Below are 18724 nucleotides of genomic sequence, written 5' to 3'. Positions count from 1 at the left end.
CCCCCCATTAAATGGTACGAATATTCTACTACATGCTACTGAGCACAACTTGCTCATAAACGTATTCTCTGTTCTAACTACTCAGGACTTTGCTGTATGAGCCGATCAGAATATAGGTTGTAGGTTTGTATTTATCTATCCTTGTCACCAGGTTGCCGCCTGTGAACCTTCTGTAATAAACAAATAAATACATGTGTTGTTATTGTTTTTATTATACCTCTGTTGCCCATCTATGCATTCTTGTGAATGCCATATAATGTATATTGACTGACGTATATGTATTATCAGTACAGTGATAACTTCCATTTAGCCAAACTTTATACCTTTTTATTCAGTTCCTTCAAAATATTCACAGCATATATTCTGAGTCTAGACAGAAACGAGTGGTTGGCGGAGGCGTACAAACACGAGGCGGTAGTTCCAGTTCCTAACAAGACAAGACTTTAATGTTCCAGGACTAATGAATGTGGACAATGTGAAACATCAAGAGGTGTTTCAGAAAGCTGTACTGTGGTCACTGACACCGAACAATCACACAGAAAGAAACAGACGAGTGATTCCAGGTTCTACACATACAGTAGAAAATAACCCAGAATGCAATGCAGCCACAACATCTTTATGTGCTAGCTTCAGCTTTTTAAAGGATAAGGCTGCCAATATTCGATGGTTTTCATATTGTCAACAAATCCCATAAAAAGACCAACAGTGATTGTGTCTGCTGAAGAGTGTTATGTCTCATTGACAGTATGATGGACAGCTACTGGGTCTGAAGTGAAGCCAACGCAAAAGTGTCTTAAAACTGCATTCTTTCAAACGTCCAGCAGGGGGCTTCAGTCTTATGGAAAAATGAGCTGACCTCTTGATTTATGAGCTCAGTAAACAGTTTCCTAATGAGTTTATGGTCTCAATCTCTAGTTTCAGTCTTCTTCCATACAGTATGATGTTCATTTAGTAAATGATGGTCCCACCCACCTAGAGCCGGAGGATCTGTCCTAGGTTTCTGCCTTTTAACAGGCAGTGTTTCCTTGCCCCCGTCGCCAAGGTCTTGCTCATGGTGGTACTGTTGGGTCTCTGTAAATAATGTTATAAAGAGTTCGGTCTAGACCTGCTCTATTTGAAAAGTGTCCTGAGATAACTTCTGTTATGAATTGGCGCTATACAAATAAAATTGAATAGAATTGAAATTGAATTTACAGTAAAATAGACCATAAAGCAGGGTATGCTTAAGGGCGGGGCTACCTTGTGATTGACAGCTCATTCAGTGCTGATCAGATATGGATCCAGATTCTCATACTGTGTTGGATATTTCCTCCTGTTTGAAGAATAATGTTTTAGTATATTACAGTCTTTAATAAAAAAGTAAATACATTTGTGACCAGTTTTTACAGATTTCCATTTCCATTGGAAGCAATGTGCTCGGGGCTGAGAGCCACAGCCAGGGTGAAGGATTTGGAGAATATTGAGATACGCACTAACACAATGTTGTTTTTTCATGGGTTTTGTTGTCAACGATAAAAAATAAAAATAAAATACAGCAAACCTTATCAATCAACGTGCACACTTTCAAACACATTATCCCATTAAAATGTTTCATGGTCAAGAGCTCTTACTTTTCATTCAAAGTCCACATTCATCCTCTAGTCTTGGGAGTTGCTGTCATGGTAACATGACCAAGGTAGGTCATGTTTGTTTTTCTGCTTTGTGTTTGACTTTCTGTGCTCTTGTCAGCACCCTTATAAACCAACCTCTCCAGATATAAACTGAAGTGAAACACATTCACCACATTTATTTAAACTGCAAAACAGATTTCGGTGGAATAAAGATGAGCGTACAACAGGAAGAGTCCTCGGCTTGTGGATGATATCAGTTTAGCCTGTTGATGATTGGAGGAGACAATAAAATCATAAAACTGCTCGGTGTCCACAGTGATCCTCCAGGGCTCAAAGTTTGCGGTTAAGAGTCAGGAGCTGCCGGTTTGTCCTCACAGATGTAAGTGACCGAGCAGTTCAGCAGGTCGTACATGTTGACCTCCACGGCCTCCGCTGATGACCCGCCCTCTCTTCCACCAGCCAGAGTCACAAACACCTGCTGGGCGGCTGCCAGCTGCGCCTGCTCCTCCGACAGGGCCGACTCTGCCCCTTCACTGCCCTGATGGGACAGAGAGGTCATATATTAAAGGGACATGTATTAAGACATATTTACAACAGTCTGCTTGGAACAATGTGTGTGACTTTTTCTGTAAAAAAAATTATAATTTCCACATTAAAATCCTTGTAAAGTCATCTACTCCTTTCAGAATCTCTGAATATGCAAATGTTGTTGATTTCTAAAGTTTCCCTGCTGGACACAAGATGTCTCCTCCTTCACTGTAAAGTCCATTCTCAGTGGATGTGCACTGGTGGCTTCAAGTTTCTACATCACACTGTACAAGCTGATACTGGACCAGGGTAATGACGTTTTAGAGCAAGTCAAACACTGCAATGTCAGCCACAGACATAGATCTGCTTTCACCTCATAGTGCTACTTCATTAGGCTGCAGGTTAAAAGATCCCACTTTAATGCATACTAGGAAGTACACCAGACTCTTTGAAGGTACACAAAGAAACAGTTCCATTTCTCTTAATGTTGGCTAGGAAGGCTACAAGACGGAGTGGGTTGGGGATGATTCTCCTGTTCTCTGATATCAGATGTTGTCACTTTAGAGAAGCTGAGATACAGTATTGGTGGGAGAACTCATCTTTCTGTAAGAAAATGGGATAAAACATAGAAATGAACTGATTGTTTTTTCCATGTATAACACCATCCAATACTGCTGTGCTCTGGTGAATATATGGATGGTGTGTGTGGAGTCCTAGACCAATAATGCTAATACTGTCTATATGCACTGGGTTGTTGTTATTGATTCCTTTTTTTAAATCAAAATCAATATAAATAATGTTTTTTTAAAAAAAGCTTGTGTGCAATAAATAATAAGAATCAGATGGCTGAGAGGACTCAACTATATTTCTGCTCTTTCACATGCAAAGATCCCTCTGAGCAACATTTCAATCAGAATATAAGAAATCAGCAATCATTGGTCAAACAGACTGGAAGCTTAGCATCAAAATGTGCAGATTTCAACAGGAACTGGTTCCTGTTTCAGTGTACAATAATATCTATAACAAGCAGGAATTAACAGGATGTTACTGTAGTAGAGCACTGCTGAATATCAGCTGGACATACTACAGACTGACCAATCACAGTTCATTCAATCTAAGCACTGAGTAGACTGCAGAGGTGGTCTATCTCTAGGGATCCTTTCCATAACGCTGTCAGTGGCGGCAACAACAACAACAACAACAACAACAACAACAACAACAACAACAGTCAGTGGACGGACTTTGACGGGCCCATTTGTCCCCATGGATTAGCTAATGTTAAATGGCAGCCATAGCAGCTCGTTACGGAGCCACTTTCTCATCTAACTCTGTGAATTAAAGGTTTATTTGAACCGAACCAGAATTGGCGACTGTTGTTGAAAAACAGTGTGAACAGCAACCTAACCTAACAAAGACCCAAGGCAAACTGTTTGAAGTGTGTTTTATGATTATCTGCAGGGTAAAATGACTGGTTTTGCCAAAGGAGTCTGGTGGGCTGTGGTTTCCATTGTTTTAGTCTGAGATGCTGGTGCTCTATTGGCAAGAGAATTCCATATATGGGTCAATGACAATGGTCAATTAAAATGTATGTAGTGCATATTTTTGAGTCTGGAACAAAGTGTTTTGACAACATTTATTTGTTAAATGAGAGTTTAAATTCATTTTGTAACAGTATTTCTAACCTAACCACCCAAACAATGTCAGGTGGTGAAACCAAATATTCATAAATATATACATATAGTTCCTACTATTGATTTGAAGCTCTCTCTCTTTTCTTTTGGCAAGATAAACTTCTCTTGCAGCTCGATTGTATTTAATGTGCTCCCTGTGTCATGCTGAGTTTTCTTTATTTAATAGTGGCATCTACAACATTGAAATAAAATGTTATTCAAACTAAACCAGTTTAATATAATAAAATGATATGTGTCAAGAATCTATTAATTTAAAAAGGAAATAATACACTCAGACACAAAAATATGCATGTCATATATAACCTTTAACAATCCAAATGATTCTTTGATTCATTTTCTGTTCATTTCTCAGTTAATCAGCTCATCATTTCAGCTATTTTTTCATATTTAACAGATAAGGGCTGAAATGATGAGCATACAGGAAGCCTGTGCGTACTGCTTTTCCCAGCAGAGCTCCTTACTGTGTGTGAGGTGGAGGCCTGCTGCTCCTCTCCGGCCTCCTGCTCCTCCTGTGCCTCCACATGACAGGAGAGCAGGTGCTCCTGCAGCTCCATCTGGGAGGTGCAGACCAGGGAGCAGAGGAGGCAGCTGGTGGCCTCGCTGTTCGGGCTCACGTGCTGGCTGCTGATGTGCTCCTGCATCTCCTCCTCCCCGCCCAACACAGCCGGGCAGTACGGACAGCGCTCTGCCGACGCTGCCAAGCCTGGAGGACGGACACACAGAGCTGCTGGTATATATTCATTCATTCATTCAGAAAGTCACAACATGTACATGACATGGAAACTTCTTCAGTCCTTTGCTGAGCGGCTAGAAATGAGCGCTAACGCACAGGTTGTGAAGTCGAGGGTAAAGATACAACTCAACAAGCACACATTCATCATTAAAATGTTTTGTGGCCAAGCATTGATCAGCACTGACTCAACTACTAGAGGATCAAAACTGAAATAAAATGTTAAAGGACCATACCAGTGGTGTTGTTTTTTTAAACTTCAAATCACAAATAGACAAATTCAATTTAAATTGGGGAGACTTTAATCTTACTTATGTTAGGTAATCCATCACAGTGAAACTCCTGCCTGCATTAAAGGTCCAGTGTGTAACATTTAGGAGGATCTATTGTCAGGAATAGAATATATTATTCATAGGTATGTTTTCATTAGTGTATAATCACCTGAATATAAGAATAGTTGTGGTTTTGTCACCTTAGAATGAGCTGTTTATATCTACAGAGGGAGCGGGTCTTCTTCTACGGAGGCCACCATGTTCCCACAGTAGCCCAGAACAGACAAACCAAATACTGGCATAAGGCCTTTCATGTGTTTCACGGCCACCATAGTTCCTCCTACGTGCCTGGTACAGGAAAGGTAAGGCGATGGGGTTGCCACTAAATCCTACACACTGGTCCTTTAATTGTCTACCTGCCCAGAGACAACAGATGCATATTAACTGTTAGCTAACTCCTGTGCATTTACTGTTAACTGTGTTCTGTCCCTGTAAAAAATAAACAAATAAAATACAAAATAAAATTCATGTTGTAGGTGTGAGTGCAACAATAATGTAATTCCACTGTGATGTCATTTCAGTTTTAATTCTCTCATTATTGGAATCAAAATAGCCGAGTTCTGCTTGTCCTGTTCTGTGCAGCAGCCCATCTTAGACATTATGTTTCTGCTTCTTGAGTCTGCTGTTAAACTTGATAAAAGGTAAACATTGTGTCCAAAAAGTGGATGAAGCAAAATGGGACTTTTAAAGAAGTCTAATCTTTAACTATCTGCAAAAGCCCAATGCGTTTTGGAAAACTATAGAATATAATCTCTTTAATCTCCCTCTCTAATCCCCTTTGGTTACACAACACAGAGGGATTAAATGTGTGTCTGAATGAAAGAGATATGGTGCTGTTTAATCAAATTGTTGGTTTCTCCTCAGACGTCATCCCAGCAGCAGGAGCTGTCCAGCAGTCTCTCACACTGTACTGCATTACTCTGCTCCTCACGCTGTTTTATGATCATTACAAAGTCATGTCACTGGTGTTAAAATCATTCTACATATCTTCAGCAGATTCCTGAAACATCCCCTTAAGTTGAGATGTAGCAAAATGTGTCTGAGGGGCTGAATCCTTCTGGTGAAGGCCACATTTGAGACCATCCTCACCTTGGTGCTCTGCAGCCTGGTGTTTGGCCACACTGGCGGCACTGGGAAAGAACTTGAAGCAGACATCACACTGGACCAGGGTCTTGAGCTGCCGGGTGTGGCTAGCAAACACATCGGGGTGGTTGGTCCTGTTATGGTACCACAGACCCGAGAGTTGCTATGGCAACAGAGAAAGACATAATCTTAAATTCTACAGCACACTACTGAGGAACTGACCATCGCCTCAGAGCAGTGAGGTGGAGCCACCTCATCCTACCTGGTAAGACTTGTTACAGAGGTCGCAGCTGAAGGGCTTGGTTCCGGCGTGTGTGCCCTTGTGTTTGTCCAGCAGGGCGGCGCTGGTGAACACCTTGTTGCAGGTGGGACACTTGTGGAACTCCTTTGGGTGGAGCTCCTGGATGTGCTGGCGATGCTCCTCCAGCGAGGAGAAGCTGAGGCAACACTTCTGACAGTCATGAGGCTCCGACAAATCTGACAGGGAGCAGCAAATACATCATTAATATTTAATAATAATATTACTAATGATTACAATGACATCATTATTACTAATGATCACAATGATGTCATTGTAATAATGATATAATTGTAATCATTAGTAATATTATTATTAAATATTAATGACATCATTATTACTAATGATTACAATGACATCATTATTATGTCAGCTTGCTGTCAGTGCATCATTCATACCACAATGTGTTTCTATTGCTGTTACAGTAGTATGATAAAAATACTGAATGTTGACTTCTAGGTCTTTGGTAGACCTCACTGTCTTTTAGAGGCTGCAGCGGACTCCATTTTAGAGTTTAAAGTGAAGCTACTGGAACCATATGAAACCAGAACACCTCTAAAAAACAGTTGAGGCAACTGTCCACTGAGACTACTCATAAGGAGCACGGTCTAGACCTGCTGTATAAGAAACGTGTCCTGAAAAAAGGTTTGTTTTAAATTGGTGCTATATAAATAAAACTGACATTGAATTGAGTAAAAAAAAAAAAAGCTCCAAAGGTAGGGTAAATCTTGGCAAGGAAAAAGTAATTGGCTTGACCTCTTGACCTCAAGATACCGGAATGAAAATGGGTTCTATGGGTCTCCAGGAGCCTCCACTTTACAGACATGCCCACTTTATGCTAATCACTCACAGTTCGGGTTCCTAAATAGTGTTGGAACTGAATAAACTGGGTTCAACTGGAAAGCTGAGACTCTTGTAGATTTATTGATCTCATTTGTATTCATGTGATGATGTTGGTCCCCATAGTAACCATTTCATTGTAGTGAAACTTGACTGTCCTAGGTATATTGACAATAATGGGGTTTATAAGAATATTCCAGAACAGAAGTGCTTACCATCTGATCACTAATCCAATTCTTCCAGAAATCTCCAAATGTCAAAAGTTAAGATACCACATCACATCATGAACACTTGCCCCCGCCGAGTATTATTTTGAAGTAACCAGTCTCCGGCAGCATTTTAGATCACATTCACTAATCTTCCAAGATTATTCTCTATGAATAAGTGAATACATCACTATTTTTATACAGAATTATAGAAGAAGTATTCTAACTTTGTGAACAGCGAAAACACGGACTGCTGGCATATCTTGTCAATGACGGGGAAGCATTCCATCTTAAATGACAGAATATCTTGTTAATGGCAGGTATAGTGTTATGGTCTTGGTGTCTTAAAGTGGTATTTTGAAGGGGTTACATTTCGCACCAAATCTTTGTAACATCTGGTTAAATATAAATTAAATAAATGAATGCAACATCTTAAAAGACATAGTTAAGGATGGGCATGACCATCATTTACTTCAATCATAATGTTCTAAATTCTTATACAGTGTAAACTTTCAGTATTTGAATAAGGGCAAAACACAATGTTTATTACAGATTTATGAGCTGAGCTTTATCTCAAATTCATCTTTAGGTTCCCAGCTTTCAGATGATGTATAACACTTTAATGTTATGTACTGTTGACCTGCTATTTCCCCCTTAAGAACCCCTGACAGTCCTAAAAAGTCAAATTAAAATTTTAGGCACATATTAAAAGTTAAAAGTCTATTAAAGTTGAACATTTGATCTTTTCTATTCTATATGACAGTAAACAACGTGCTCTTACTGTGGAAGGTGTGCAGGTGGACGGTGAGTCCGCTGGCCTGGCTGTAGCCTTTGCCGCACTCTCGACACACATAAGGCCGATCGCCAGTGTGTGTCCGCACGTGACGCGTCAGTTCAATGGACTGGGCGAAGATGGCCTTACAGTACTGACACACATACATCTTCCCTAAACACAAAAAGACAAAGTGGGACTGCACAGACTGAACTGACTGGACACGTAAAGACATAGCTGACACGATATTGTTTCAGTCCTGATGGCTCAATGCAAAGCTTAGATTGCCTCATCATCAGTGACACTGCAATGAGGGCTGTGTATTGGCAAGAATTTGCAATACTGTAATCAAGGAGATATATTGCTATTTTTCATAAAAAAAACTCATTTTAAGAAAACACACCACCAAACTCTGTTTTAAAAAATCAATACATAACAAAAAACATTACGATACTCAAGTGTATTGATATTATCTTTCACCTCTAACTTCAACAAACATTCAGATTCAGTTAAGTGAACAATTGTCCCGATTGTAGAAATAAATGATAACTTTATGAATGGGGATGTTGGAACATAACACAATAATTCAATGTCGACTTTCAGTGGAATAATATGTATAACTCTACGGTCATATATCATCTTAATGTTTAACACCAATCTGTATTTTAAATGAACAATTTTAAGTATATTGTGTTTAAAATGAAAAAGTGGATCAGCAGCAGTGCTGTAAACAACACAAACATTTTCTTTGTTAATACATAGGTGTGTGTGGTTGTGTGTGTGTGTGTGTACCCTCTGAGTGTTTCTTCTTGGTGTGGTACGCGAGTGCGGCAGCCACACTGAAGCTCATATCGCAGTGTTTGCAGTGGTAAGGTTTCTCCCCCGTGTGCAGCCTCATGTGGTTCTTCAGAGATGAGTTGGCGCCGAACTTTGCTCCGCAGTCCTCGCATGCAAACGGTTTCTCCTCAAAGTGCTCAGTGCGTTTGTGGTAGATCATGCCTGAGATATGGCGAGAGGGAGCAGAAATGTGACACACTTTAAGCTTTTGAACATCGCATACGTTTGTGTCTGTGGAACATTTACAGAGTGACCTAACAGACATCTGTTCAGTTTAGAATGAAAAACTTCAGGACAGGATGACATTTCATTGCTGCAAGTGAAAAACATTTGTATGTTCAACCACATCGTAATTTTTTCGTAAAGTTTTTCAAATTTCAAATAAACTTCTGTTTCTACTGTTATATAAGTCGCTTAGGCTTGCAAGACCTTCTTAATTCAAAGGAGTGTGAAAAGAATTAAAATAAAATACAGTAGGCCTGTATCTCAGCAATTCATTTCTGTGAAGAAAAAAACTACTCTAAAAATAACAAAAAGTTTCATTTCGTCAAGATATAAACTGAATTTATAAACCTCCCAGGATAAGGGAAGGGGAAGACCTGAACACAAGCTATATTCACAGAGCCTAGAACAATGAACAAAAAAGAAGCCTATTAAGTTACTCCTAAGTACATAGGATTTTTAAAAATTAGTTTAGAGTTAGTGTTAACTGTTTGGGTTCATTGTACAGTTTATCAGCTGTTCTCTACTGTTATTGGTATGCACTGAATATGATATGAAATATCCATAAAATCTGAGTTTACACAATGGTAGAAAAGGGTTCCCTTAAGGAAGAGGTGATATAAGTGATAATGAGGCAAGGTGCTTAAGAATCCATCCGACCCAGCTCAGCAGCTGATGACAGTTTACCACCTCCAGTCACACATGATGCAGTGAGGCTGCCAGGAACCGCCAACACCTCCCTCACTCAGCTGTCCGTCCAACTGTTGCTGTTTCACTTCAGTGACCAGAGTGCTGTAAATTACACCTACTTAATCACACCTTCTTACTTAACAATACATATCTGATGAACTGTGATGGTTGCTGTGCCAATTTATCCCTCCCCTTCCAGGAGACAGCTCATTTATTTGAACTTTGCACAGCTTGCACCACCAGCTCCTCCACCCTGTTCCTTGCAAGGGTTTCTCATACTAAATGAATGGGAATATGCAGATAACTGTGTCTCTATCCTAACAATGAGGAGTGTCAGGTTATAAAGGCTAATCTGTATATTAATATGACTGTATATTACTACCACTGATGGGCAGTAACACGTAATCCGATTACTTTTTTCAAGTAACGAGTAAAGGGATTACAATTGCAAAAACAGTATTTAGATTACTGTTACTGTCCCGCAAGCAGGCTGTGTTACTGCGTTACTTAACCGTGATTTTGTTTTGTGAGACTGTCTCGTGAGTGACAATGACGTATGAGCGCCGCGACGTCAGTGGTAAACACTGACACGTGTAGTGATCAATAAGAGACAACATGGAGCGCGGGTGAGAGCAGGACCATGCAGCGTTTAATGCTTGGAAGTACCGACATTACTTTGAGTTTGACTCAGTAAAAGGTGACAAAAACATCAGTGTCCGCTGTACACTCTGCGTGGGAAGAAAACTTTTATCTACAGCGAAAAATTCCACCTCAAATCTGAGCAAGCACCTAGCAAGCCGGAACAGGAATGTGAAACTCACTGAAAAAAACCTGGATCCCCCACTGACATGACCGTTGTGGCTACCACATCCAATTCCACCGTGCAAAACTCCTCCGAGGGCCCCTCTCCTGCTAAACAGGTGAAAATAGACTTAGTGCCGCTGAACTGAAGAAGCTCGTCGCTGGCTATATTGTTTTAAAAAAGAGACTGTTTCATTTGATTCAATTTTAGATGATGGAATATGCAGAAAGAATAGAATTAGGCTGAAAGGTCTATCGCTTTATAGCGTATTCAGGTTGTGCATCATGTTTTTGAAAAGTAACTTAGTAAAGTAACTAGTAAAGTAACTAATTATTTTTGAAAATAAGTAATCAGTAAAGTAACTGGATTACTTTCTTGGGGAAGTAATCAGTAATCAGTAACTAATTACTATTTCCAAGTAACTTGACCAACACTGATTACTACTAGTACTTAACTTACTAGTCAGCTGGTAGCTAAGCAGCCACTGGTGGTGAAGCATGAATGAAGCAACTGATGCTGATGAAATGATCAACAATAAAATAAACTGCCCAATTCTTAAGAAAATGTGAATATTTCTTCTCAAATGTGAATATGTTCTTGTTTCTTTAGTCCTCTATATTCATTATTGGGTTGTGGACAAAACAAGACATTTGAGGATCACATTGGGCTTTGTGAAACATTTTTTACCATTTTCTTTAATCTTTTGAACTAAAAAACTAGCCAGTTAATTGAGAAAATGATCGACAGATGATAGCTGCAGTAGGTAAGCTAAAACTCAAGATTGGTTGTTTTCGTTCAGGCCTAGTGGATTCTTGCAAATGCCATTAGGAGCACTAGGAGGAGCCAGAGGAACCTGATTGTTTCACAGAGTATCTAGTCGCCAAACAGTTGTGGGACTTTCTACATAATAATAGCTTATTTGAGGATTTTCAGTCAGGATTTAGAGTTCATCACAGCACAGAGACAGCTCTGGTTAAAGTTAATAATGACCTTTTGATTGCTTCTGACAATGGACTTGTCTCTGTACTTGTATTATTAGATCTTAGTGCTGCATTTTACACCATTGACCATGATATTCTTTTACAGAGACTTGAGCATCAAATTGGCATTAAAGGAACCGCACCAAGCTAGTTTAGGTCATACTTATCAGATCGTTCGCAGTTTGTACACGTTAACAATGAATCTTCCATAAATACTACAGTTAGTTATGGAGTTCCACAAAGTTCTTTACTTGGACCAATACTATTTACTTTATATACGGTTCCTTTAGGCAATATTATTAGGAATCACTTCATTAACTTTCATTGCTATGCAGATGATACATTTTTTTTTTTTTAAAAACCTTTTTAAAATAATTAATTTTTTAAAAAAAAAAAATTTTTTTAAAAAAAAAAAATCTTGAAAAAGTTCAAATTTTTTATATTAAAACCCAAAAAACAAAATTATTTGGCCCCAAAACAGTTATAGTTACTCTAATGGCATTACCTTGCCTCGAGCACCACTTCAGGAATTTGGTTCTTTATCAGGACCTGTCATTTAACTCCACATAGAAAATTAATCCATGCATTTTTACTTGGTAAATTACAAACATGTCTTTCACCCTTTCACACACATTTATACAGTGATGGTAAAGCCCATCGAACAGAAAGTAAATCATTCATACACATTCACACACAGATGCACGGCATCTGGAGCAATTCGGGGTTCAGCTCAAGGATACTTCAACATGTGGCACCAGGAGCCGGGGATCAAACCAACAACCTTCCAATTAGGGGACGACCCACTCTGCCTCTGCGCCACAGCCACCCAAATAAACTTCTAGGCTGGATGACTGCAACTCTTTATTATCAGGCTGCCCCAATAAGTCCATTAAGACACTCCAATTAATTCAAAACGCTGCAGCACGAGTACTGACAGGAACTAGAAAAAGAGATCACATCTCTCCTGTACTAGCTCCTCTGCATTGGCTCCCTGTAAAATGTAGAATAGAATTTAAAATCCTCCTCCTCACCTATAAAGCTCTTCATGGTCAGGCCCCTTCATATCTTAAAGAGCTCATAGTACCCTATTACCCCTGTAGAACACTACGTTCTCTGAATGCAGGGCTACTTGTGGTTCCTATAGTCTCTAAAAGGAGAACAGGAGCCAGAGCCTTCAGTTACCAAGCTCCTCTCCTGTGGAACCAGCTTCCAGTTGTGGTTCGGGAGGCAGACACCCTCTCCACATTCAAGAGTAGGCTTAAGACATTCCTCTTTGATAAAGCTTCTCTCTCTTCCTCTATCTCTCTTTCTGCACTTTCGTCATCATCTTCTTCATCATCAGCCACTACTATTAGTGCAGTTGTTGCTACTGTTGTTGCTGTGCACCTGTCTGTCTGTCTGTCTGTCTCTGTCTTTCTGTCTCTCTCTCACCCCAACTGGTCGAGACAGACGACCACCCACCTAGAGCCGAAGGGTCTGTCCTAGGTTTCTGCCTCTTAAAATGCAGTTTTTCCTTGCCCCTGTCACCAAGTGCTTGCTCATGGTGGTACTGTTGGGTCTCTGTAAATAATGTTATAAAGAGTTCGGTCTAGACCTGCTCTATTTGGAAAGTGTCCTGACATAACTTCTGTTATGAATTGGTGCTATACAAATAAAATTGAATTGAATTGAAATGTCCTACTGTCAGGATATAGTGAAAGTTTCAGCAAATATGACAAAATGTTATTTTTATCAAATTCAATTCAATTCAATTTTATAAAAGATACCTACTGCAGATTTTCAACTATTTGGCACCATTCATCATCTAGAAATTCTGAACACGAAACCAGCATGACCTGTAAGTGTCAGCGCTAGGAGTGTAAAGCTGGTCATTAGCATTTGTGTTGTGTACAAACATAGAGAGGCATTGCTTTCCCTGGATTGGCTGATTCTCACCTGATGGGTGGGCAAAGGTTCGCCCGCAGAGGTCACAGGCCACCTTCTTCTTCACTCGCGCCGTGTTGTTGTGAGCCTCTACCCGATGGCGCTGCAGGGCCCGCTGGTTGGGCAGCTTCGCGGGGCACTGCAAGCACTGCTGCTCATACTCCTGGGACATGGAACAGCGCTTCATGTGGGCCAGCATTCGACACTTATAGGCAAAACCTTTCTTACACCAGCGACAGGAGTAGGGCTTGGAGGGGGAGGTGGAAGAGGAAGAATCCGTGGTAGCATTTGTGACTTTCTCGTCCTCTTCGGTCTCCTCCTTACTGTTTACTTCTTCTCCCTCTTCCTCCTGCTCTTCTTCACTTTTGGTGCAGTTCTGCTTTTCTGAGTCAACTGTAAAAACAAATGGTTAAAAACAATTACCACTGTCACAGCAGCAAGATTGAGTGAATGCTCAACTGAAAACAGGCGCTTTTTCGTTTTGTTAAAAAGAACGTTCACTCTGTGTTGATTCTGGCGGTCCCTGTGGACAAAAGTGGTAATGTTTCTACCTCCTTGTTTAATTTCATGGGGAATATGATCAAATCTAACCCATGCATTAAGATCAACTACATAGCAACAGCCAATCTTCTCACTGGTGGCCTTATTTGACTGTAGTAGGCTTAAAGTTGACATATCCACTTACACTGAGTCACAAAGTGCTCTTCTTTACCTCCACCTTGGTCTCCTTCTGGCTCCTGTGTGTTCCCCTCTGCCTCCTCCAGCAGAGAGAGCAGTGGTGTTGGGGAAGGAGGAAGGAGCATTGTGCTGAACAGTCTGGAGCAGTCTGCGAAGCGCTCCCTCAATGAGCTGCCCCTCCTTCACTCTGCTCACCAGCTTCTCCAATGCTGAGCTGGGATCTGCCTCCTCACAGCACTGACACACAACCTGGCAGGAGCAGAAATGTACCTTTTTTATCACAACTACAGTGAGAACCATGCCTTTATTTGAATTATTAGGGCCCGAGCACTGACCGTGCGAAGGCCCTATTGTAGTCGTAAGGATTCTTATTTTAGTAACAAATGAATCGCATATTCGGAGGCTTTCCCATAATGCCACCTTTCCCTGCACTTATTTTGTAGCCTATGCAAAGTGAGAACATTTCTAAGTAAGTAACACTGAACACAAACATTACTTTTGCGCGACAACCCCACGTTTAACTGTAGGGATAAAAGGAGTTTTCAGGACTGGGGCGACCTGTCCTACCCGTCTCTCCTGTTCCTCCAGGCTGCTCTGTGCTGCCTGGCTCAGCAGCTCCAGGACAGACGGCATGCTGCTGAGAAGCTCCAGATTCTGGGAGAAATGTTTTAGTAGACCAGTAGCAGACCTGTTGGATACCGTGGCTGCTGTCGTGTTGTTTTCTTCCACCTCACTTTCTGAGGATTTGGCTTCTTCAGGCTCTGTGTATACAAACGTATGAAAACAGTGCAGTCAATAAGTGTTAGGACAGTATCAGGTTGCTGTTTTGGTTGGACCTAATGAGCTGGTAACTCAGTGTATTTATGTCTTCAACACGTTTCTGAACTCCCTAAAACAGCCCTTTGACAGCAGCTGAAACTGACCTGAGGACTCGGAGAGCTCCACACAGGTCCTTTTACATGCTGGTTCCTCTGGGTCTTCACTGTCATCCTGTCTGTCCCCTTGACAGTTTTCCTTCTTGAGCTCAGCCTTCAGCCCTGTCTTCTCTAAATCTGAGCCGTCCTTGTTGGGTGAAGCTGGACCTTCGCACTTTAGGCTCTGGGTGTTGTTGATCACGGTAAGGCTTGGGCTCTGTGTAGAATGGACAGGGGTTGGGGGATGCTGGCTCACAAGACTGGTGAGGACGTTTTTGAAGCCAACAGCCACGTCGAACATCTGCAGGCTGTCTGCGGCGGCAACAATGCGGCTGACGTTGTGTTTGCCTATCGGCAGCTTGCCAGTGTAGACCATGTCAAGCAGGCAGCCAAACTCCTGCGAGGAAACCATGGCTGTGTCGATGGAGATAGTGTCGGAGCCATCCAGGAGAGACCTGACAGAGATTGAGGTTATTTTATTTGTTTATTTATTAAAAGGTCCATTGTATAGGATCTAGCGGTATCTAGAGGTGGAGTTGCAATCTGCAACAGAGGAGAAGCTAAGGTGGCTGCGAAGTGTGTGAAAAACGTGAATGCTCCTCACCTTGCATGGAGTCCACCATGTTGAACCACACTGTTTCTACAGTAGCTCAGATGGGACAAACCAAACCATGACTGTAGATTGGGCCTTTCGCAAGTTTCACAGCCACCGTAGTTTCTCCTACACACTTCACACCCTGTTCTTATTCCCAGGTCATCAAATACCAACATGAGTGGTATGCAATTAGTTACAATGTAAAACTTCACTGCTAGATGGCACTAAATCCTACACACTGGTCCTTTAAATGACAAAAAAACAAACCATAGTAGAGATGGAGGGACTGGTTTGTGACAGGCCAGATTGTTCTGCCCACATGAAGTTGGCAAAAGCAAGATATCAGATAAATAACAATAGATGAACTACATGAAAGAACATGCCTTTTAGATTTTCCCGTCACAGACCTGACTAAAATTGTGCATCAAATTAATCAATATGGGTGTGATGTGGATGTCCACCACTAGAGCTGTAAACATAGACTCGAGTTAGACTTATGTAAATCATTATGAAAATCTGGAGTTGTCTTGTGACTTGGGCTTGCCATCAAGGAGTTGAAATTTGAGACTTAATACTTAATAAATCTTGAGACTTGACTTCAAGATGTTTGCAAGGAGTTGACTTGAGGCTTGTTTTTACTGACTTGAAATCTGACTCAAGACTCGCGTTGACAAGACTTGGGACTTTGCATGGATGAGGTCTGAGACTCGACTTCGGTCTGATTTATAGGGTTGGGCGATTTAAACAATATATTGGCTATCAGCAATTCTCCCCATCCCCGGTTGTTTTTTCTTTAAGCGATTTCTGTCACTTTATTTTGCTCATTTAATGCCTCTGCAGAGTGAGAGCCACTCACTGACAGACTGAACGACTGAAAGCAAAAACAGCAGTTGGTGATTGTTGAACAGTGTAAAGAATAATAAAGACGGTTTGGTGAGTTTTTTGTTTCTGTCAAGTCTGAATGAAGTGTGTTAGCTTGGTATAAGGGAGAAACCTAAACTGTTTAATGTTTTTATTATTTAATAGGTGTTTTTCCTTTAATGATATTTGCTGAGTTTATTTTCTTTGTTAAAGCTGTTAGGGCTTGTTGCATGTAGTAAACTTGCTGCTCATCTCCCAGCTGAATTGCCAATTGCCAATTGTTGGACTGATGGTGACCAGTTGGAAAATTTTAACTTTGCCCAACCCTAGATCTGAAACAGAATATGAATTCCAATCCACCACATATTTCACTTCAATAAAACCATATGCAAACCAGTCTCTGCAGATCACCTTTCAAATCCCACGCTCACACTACCTGAAAAGCATGCTGGAGGCAGCCAGCACCAGTTTATGTGCACGGTGAGGGCTGTCTCCCACCAGGATGGTGCAGTCGCAGAAGTGGCCCTCCTTCCTCAGGGCCCACAGCTGCTGCATCAGCTGGCTGCTGTAGTTGGGTAGCTCCATCATGTTGTTTCAGTCTGGAGGGGGAAGAATGTTACGTCCTCTCTTGTACGGAGAGAACGTCACGCCAAAGTTAATGCAGAAATTGACAGTTTAAATTTTTAAAAAATGTTGCGATGTATGTAAGCCCATTTCCGCCAACGTGAGGGGAAATAACATTCTGTAGGTCTTTATAATGAGAATTGTATCAAAATATTGATTAAGCATCTGAAAATAATGACTTAGTATCTCAGAAAGTTTATCATTATTTTGAGATACTAAGTCAATATTTTGAGAAAGTGTATTTTTATAATGATTTACAGAATCCCCCCAACCCCAACCCTAACCCCAACCCCAACCCCAACCCCAACCCTAACCCCAACCCCATGGGTCACAGATATTCATAAGACGTCTCCAGTATGTAATGTGCTTTGAGTTCTGTGTCTGCACCATAAGAAACCCTGTCTTTAGTCTGTATTTGAATGGAATTTGGCGTATGAAAAAGTAAATTTAAGATCATATTTAGTAAGCTACTGTGCCTTCGCTACATTCCACAGCATTGGTCCACATTGTAACAGCAGCCGACTGTCAGCTCACAGGTTTCACATTCTGAAGCTCTCTGGCAGGATTGACCAGATACAACACGAGCTAGCCGGCTCTAACAGGCTGTCTGTCATTAGCTTTAGCTCTGGATGCTAATGTAATGTAAAAAAGGTTAATAATGTTAATGAAGTGAAGCTCATTGGGATACAGCAGCAGTTTGACGCTGACATAAACACCCTGACGACCATCCAACATGCTTCCAGTCAATGGATGTCTTTACCTTGAATAATTCAAACGATCCGTCTCTTTATTTAAACTGCTATGCTGAACAACTCTGGTGTGCGCAATAAAGATTAGCCATTTTGAAAATGGAGACAGACGGTACGGCGGCCAAATGGGGACGGTTCCGGTGCCCGCTGTTTTTCTAACGCGTTTGCCTTTCTAGCTGCATTGATATCAAACTGTCCAGCGAAAATATAACATCGATTAAATGCGAATACGTTATGTAGTCCAACTGTATTTACTCACCCAACAATGATGGCATACAGCGGGGTTCAACCGACATGTAACATTAGCTAACGTTAGCCGCAAAGCTACAGGAAGCACCATTGGGAAACACAGAGGACTTTTTCTTTTTCCTTGAATTTATTTTTGAACAATATAACATGTCTCATTATTATGGAAGCCCATTTCCACCAGGAAAAAAAAGACAGATAAAACTTAACTTTTATAATAAAAATATCCTTAAAGTAAATCGAAATTATGAGCTAAAAAGCCAACTGCCATTGAGGCGCATGCGCACTTTTTATCTAATAATTTCGATGCATAAAGAAAAAAAACAAAAAGATAATGAAGATAACACAAGAGGCTAATTTAAGCAGGTTTAATATTAAAAAGTTAAATTTAAAGGTTTTGGTTAGTTTTTTGTTTTTAAATGTGAAAGTGTTCAAATGTAATATAAGATGGTAACTTACACGTTAAAATGTGTGACTATAAAATGTACCTAAAATAATGAGCTAATTAATTAA

At 40.7% G+C, this 18724-nt stretch overlaps 1 protein-coding gene across 1 annotated transcript; it reads right to left on the bottom strand.

Annotated features, from left to right (window-relative positions):
- Window positions 1-418: 418 nt before the first annotated feature.
- On the bottom strand, window positions 419-18473 carry zbtb40 (zinc finger and BTB domain containing 40). The gene is given in 13 exon segments (XM_051414989.1): window positions 419-2148; window positions 4291-4532; window positions 5981-6137; window positions 6237-6451; window positions 8100-8264; window positions 8883-9089; window positions 13557-13937; window positions 14257-14320; window positions 14322-14471; window positions 14790-14983; window positions 15146-15591; window positions 17029-17219; window positions 18225-18473. Coding segments are annotated over 12 exon segments (2568 nt in total). The 5' UTR covers window positions 17181-17219; window positions 18225-18473; the 3' UTR covers window positions 419-1953.
- Window positions 18474-18724: the final 251 nt, after the last annotated feature.

The sequence above is a fragment of the Dicentrarchus labrax genome, unplaced genomic scaffold, assembly GCF_905237075.1.
Source record: "Dicentrarchus labrax unplaced genomic scaffold, dlabrax2021, whole genome shotgun sequence".
Taxonomy (NCBI): domain Eukaryota; kingdom Metazoa; phylum Chordata; class Actinopteri; family Moronidae; genus Dicentrarchus; species Dicentrarchus labrax.
Note: the sequence above shows the minus strand (reverse complement) of the source record. Positions and strands in the feature narration are given on the sequence as shown.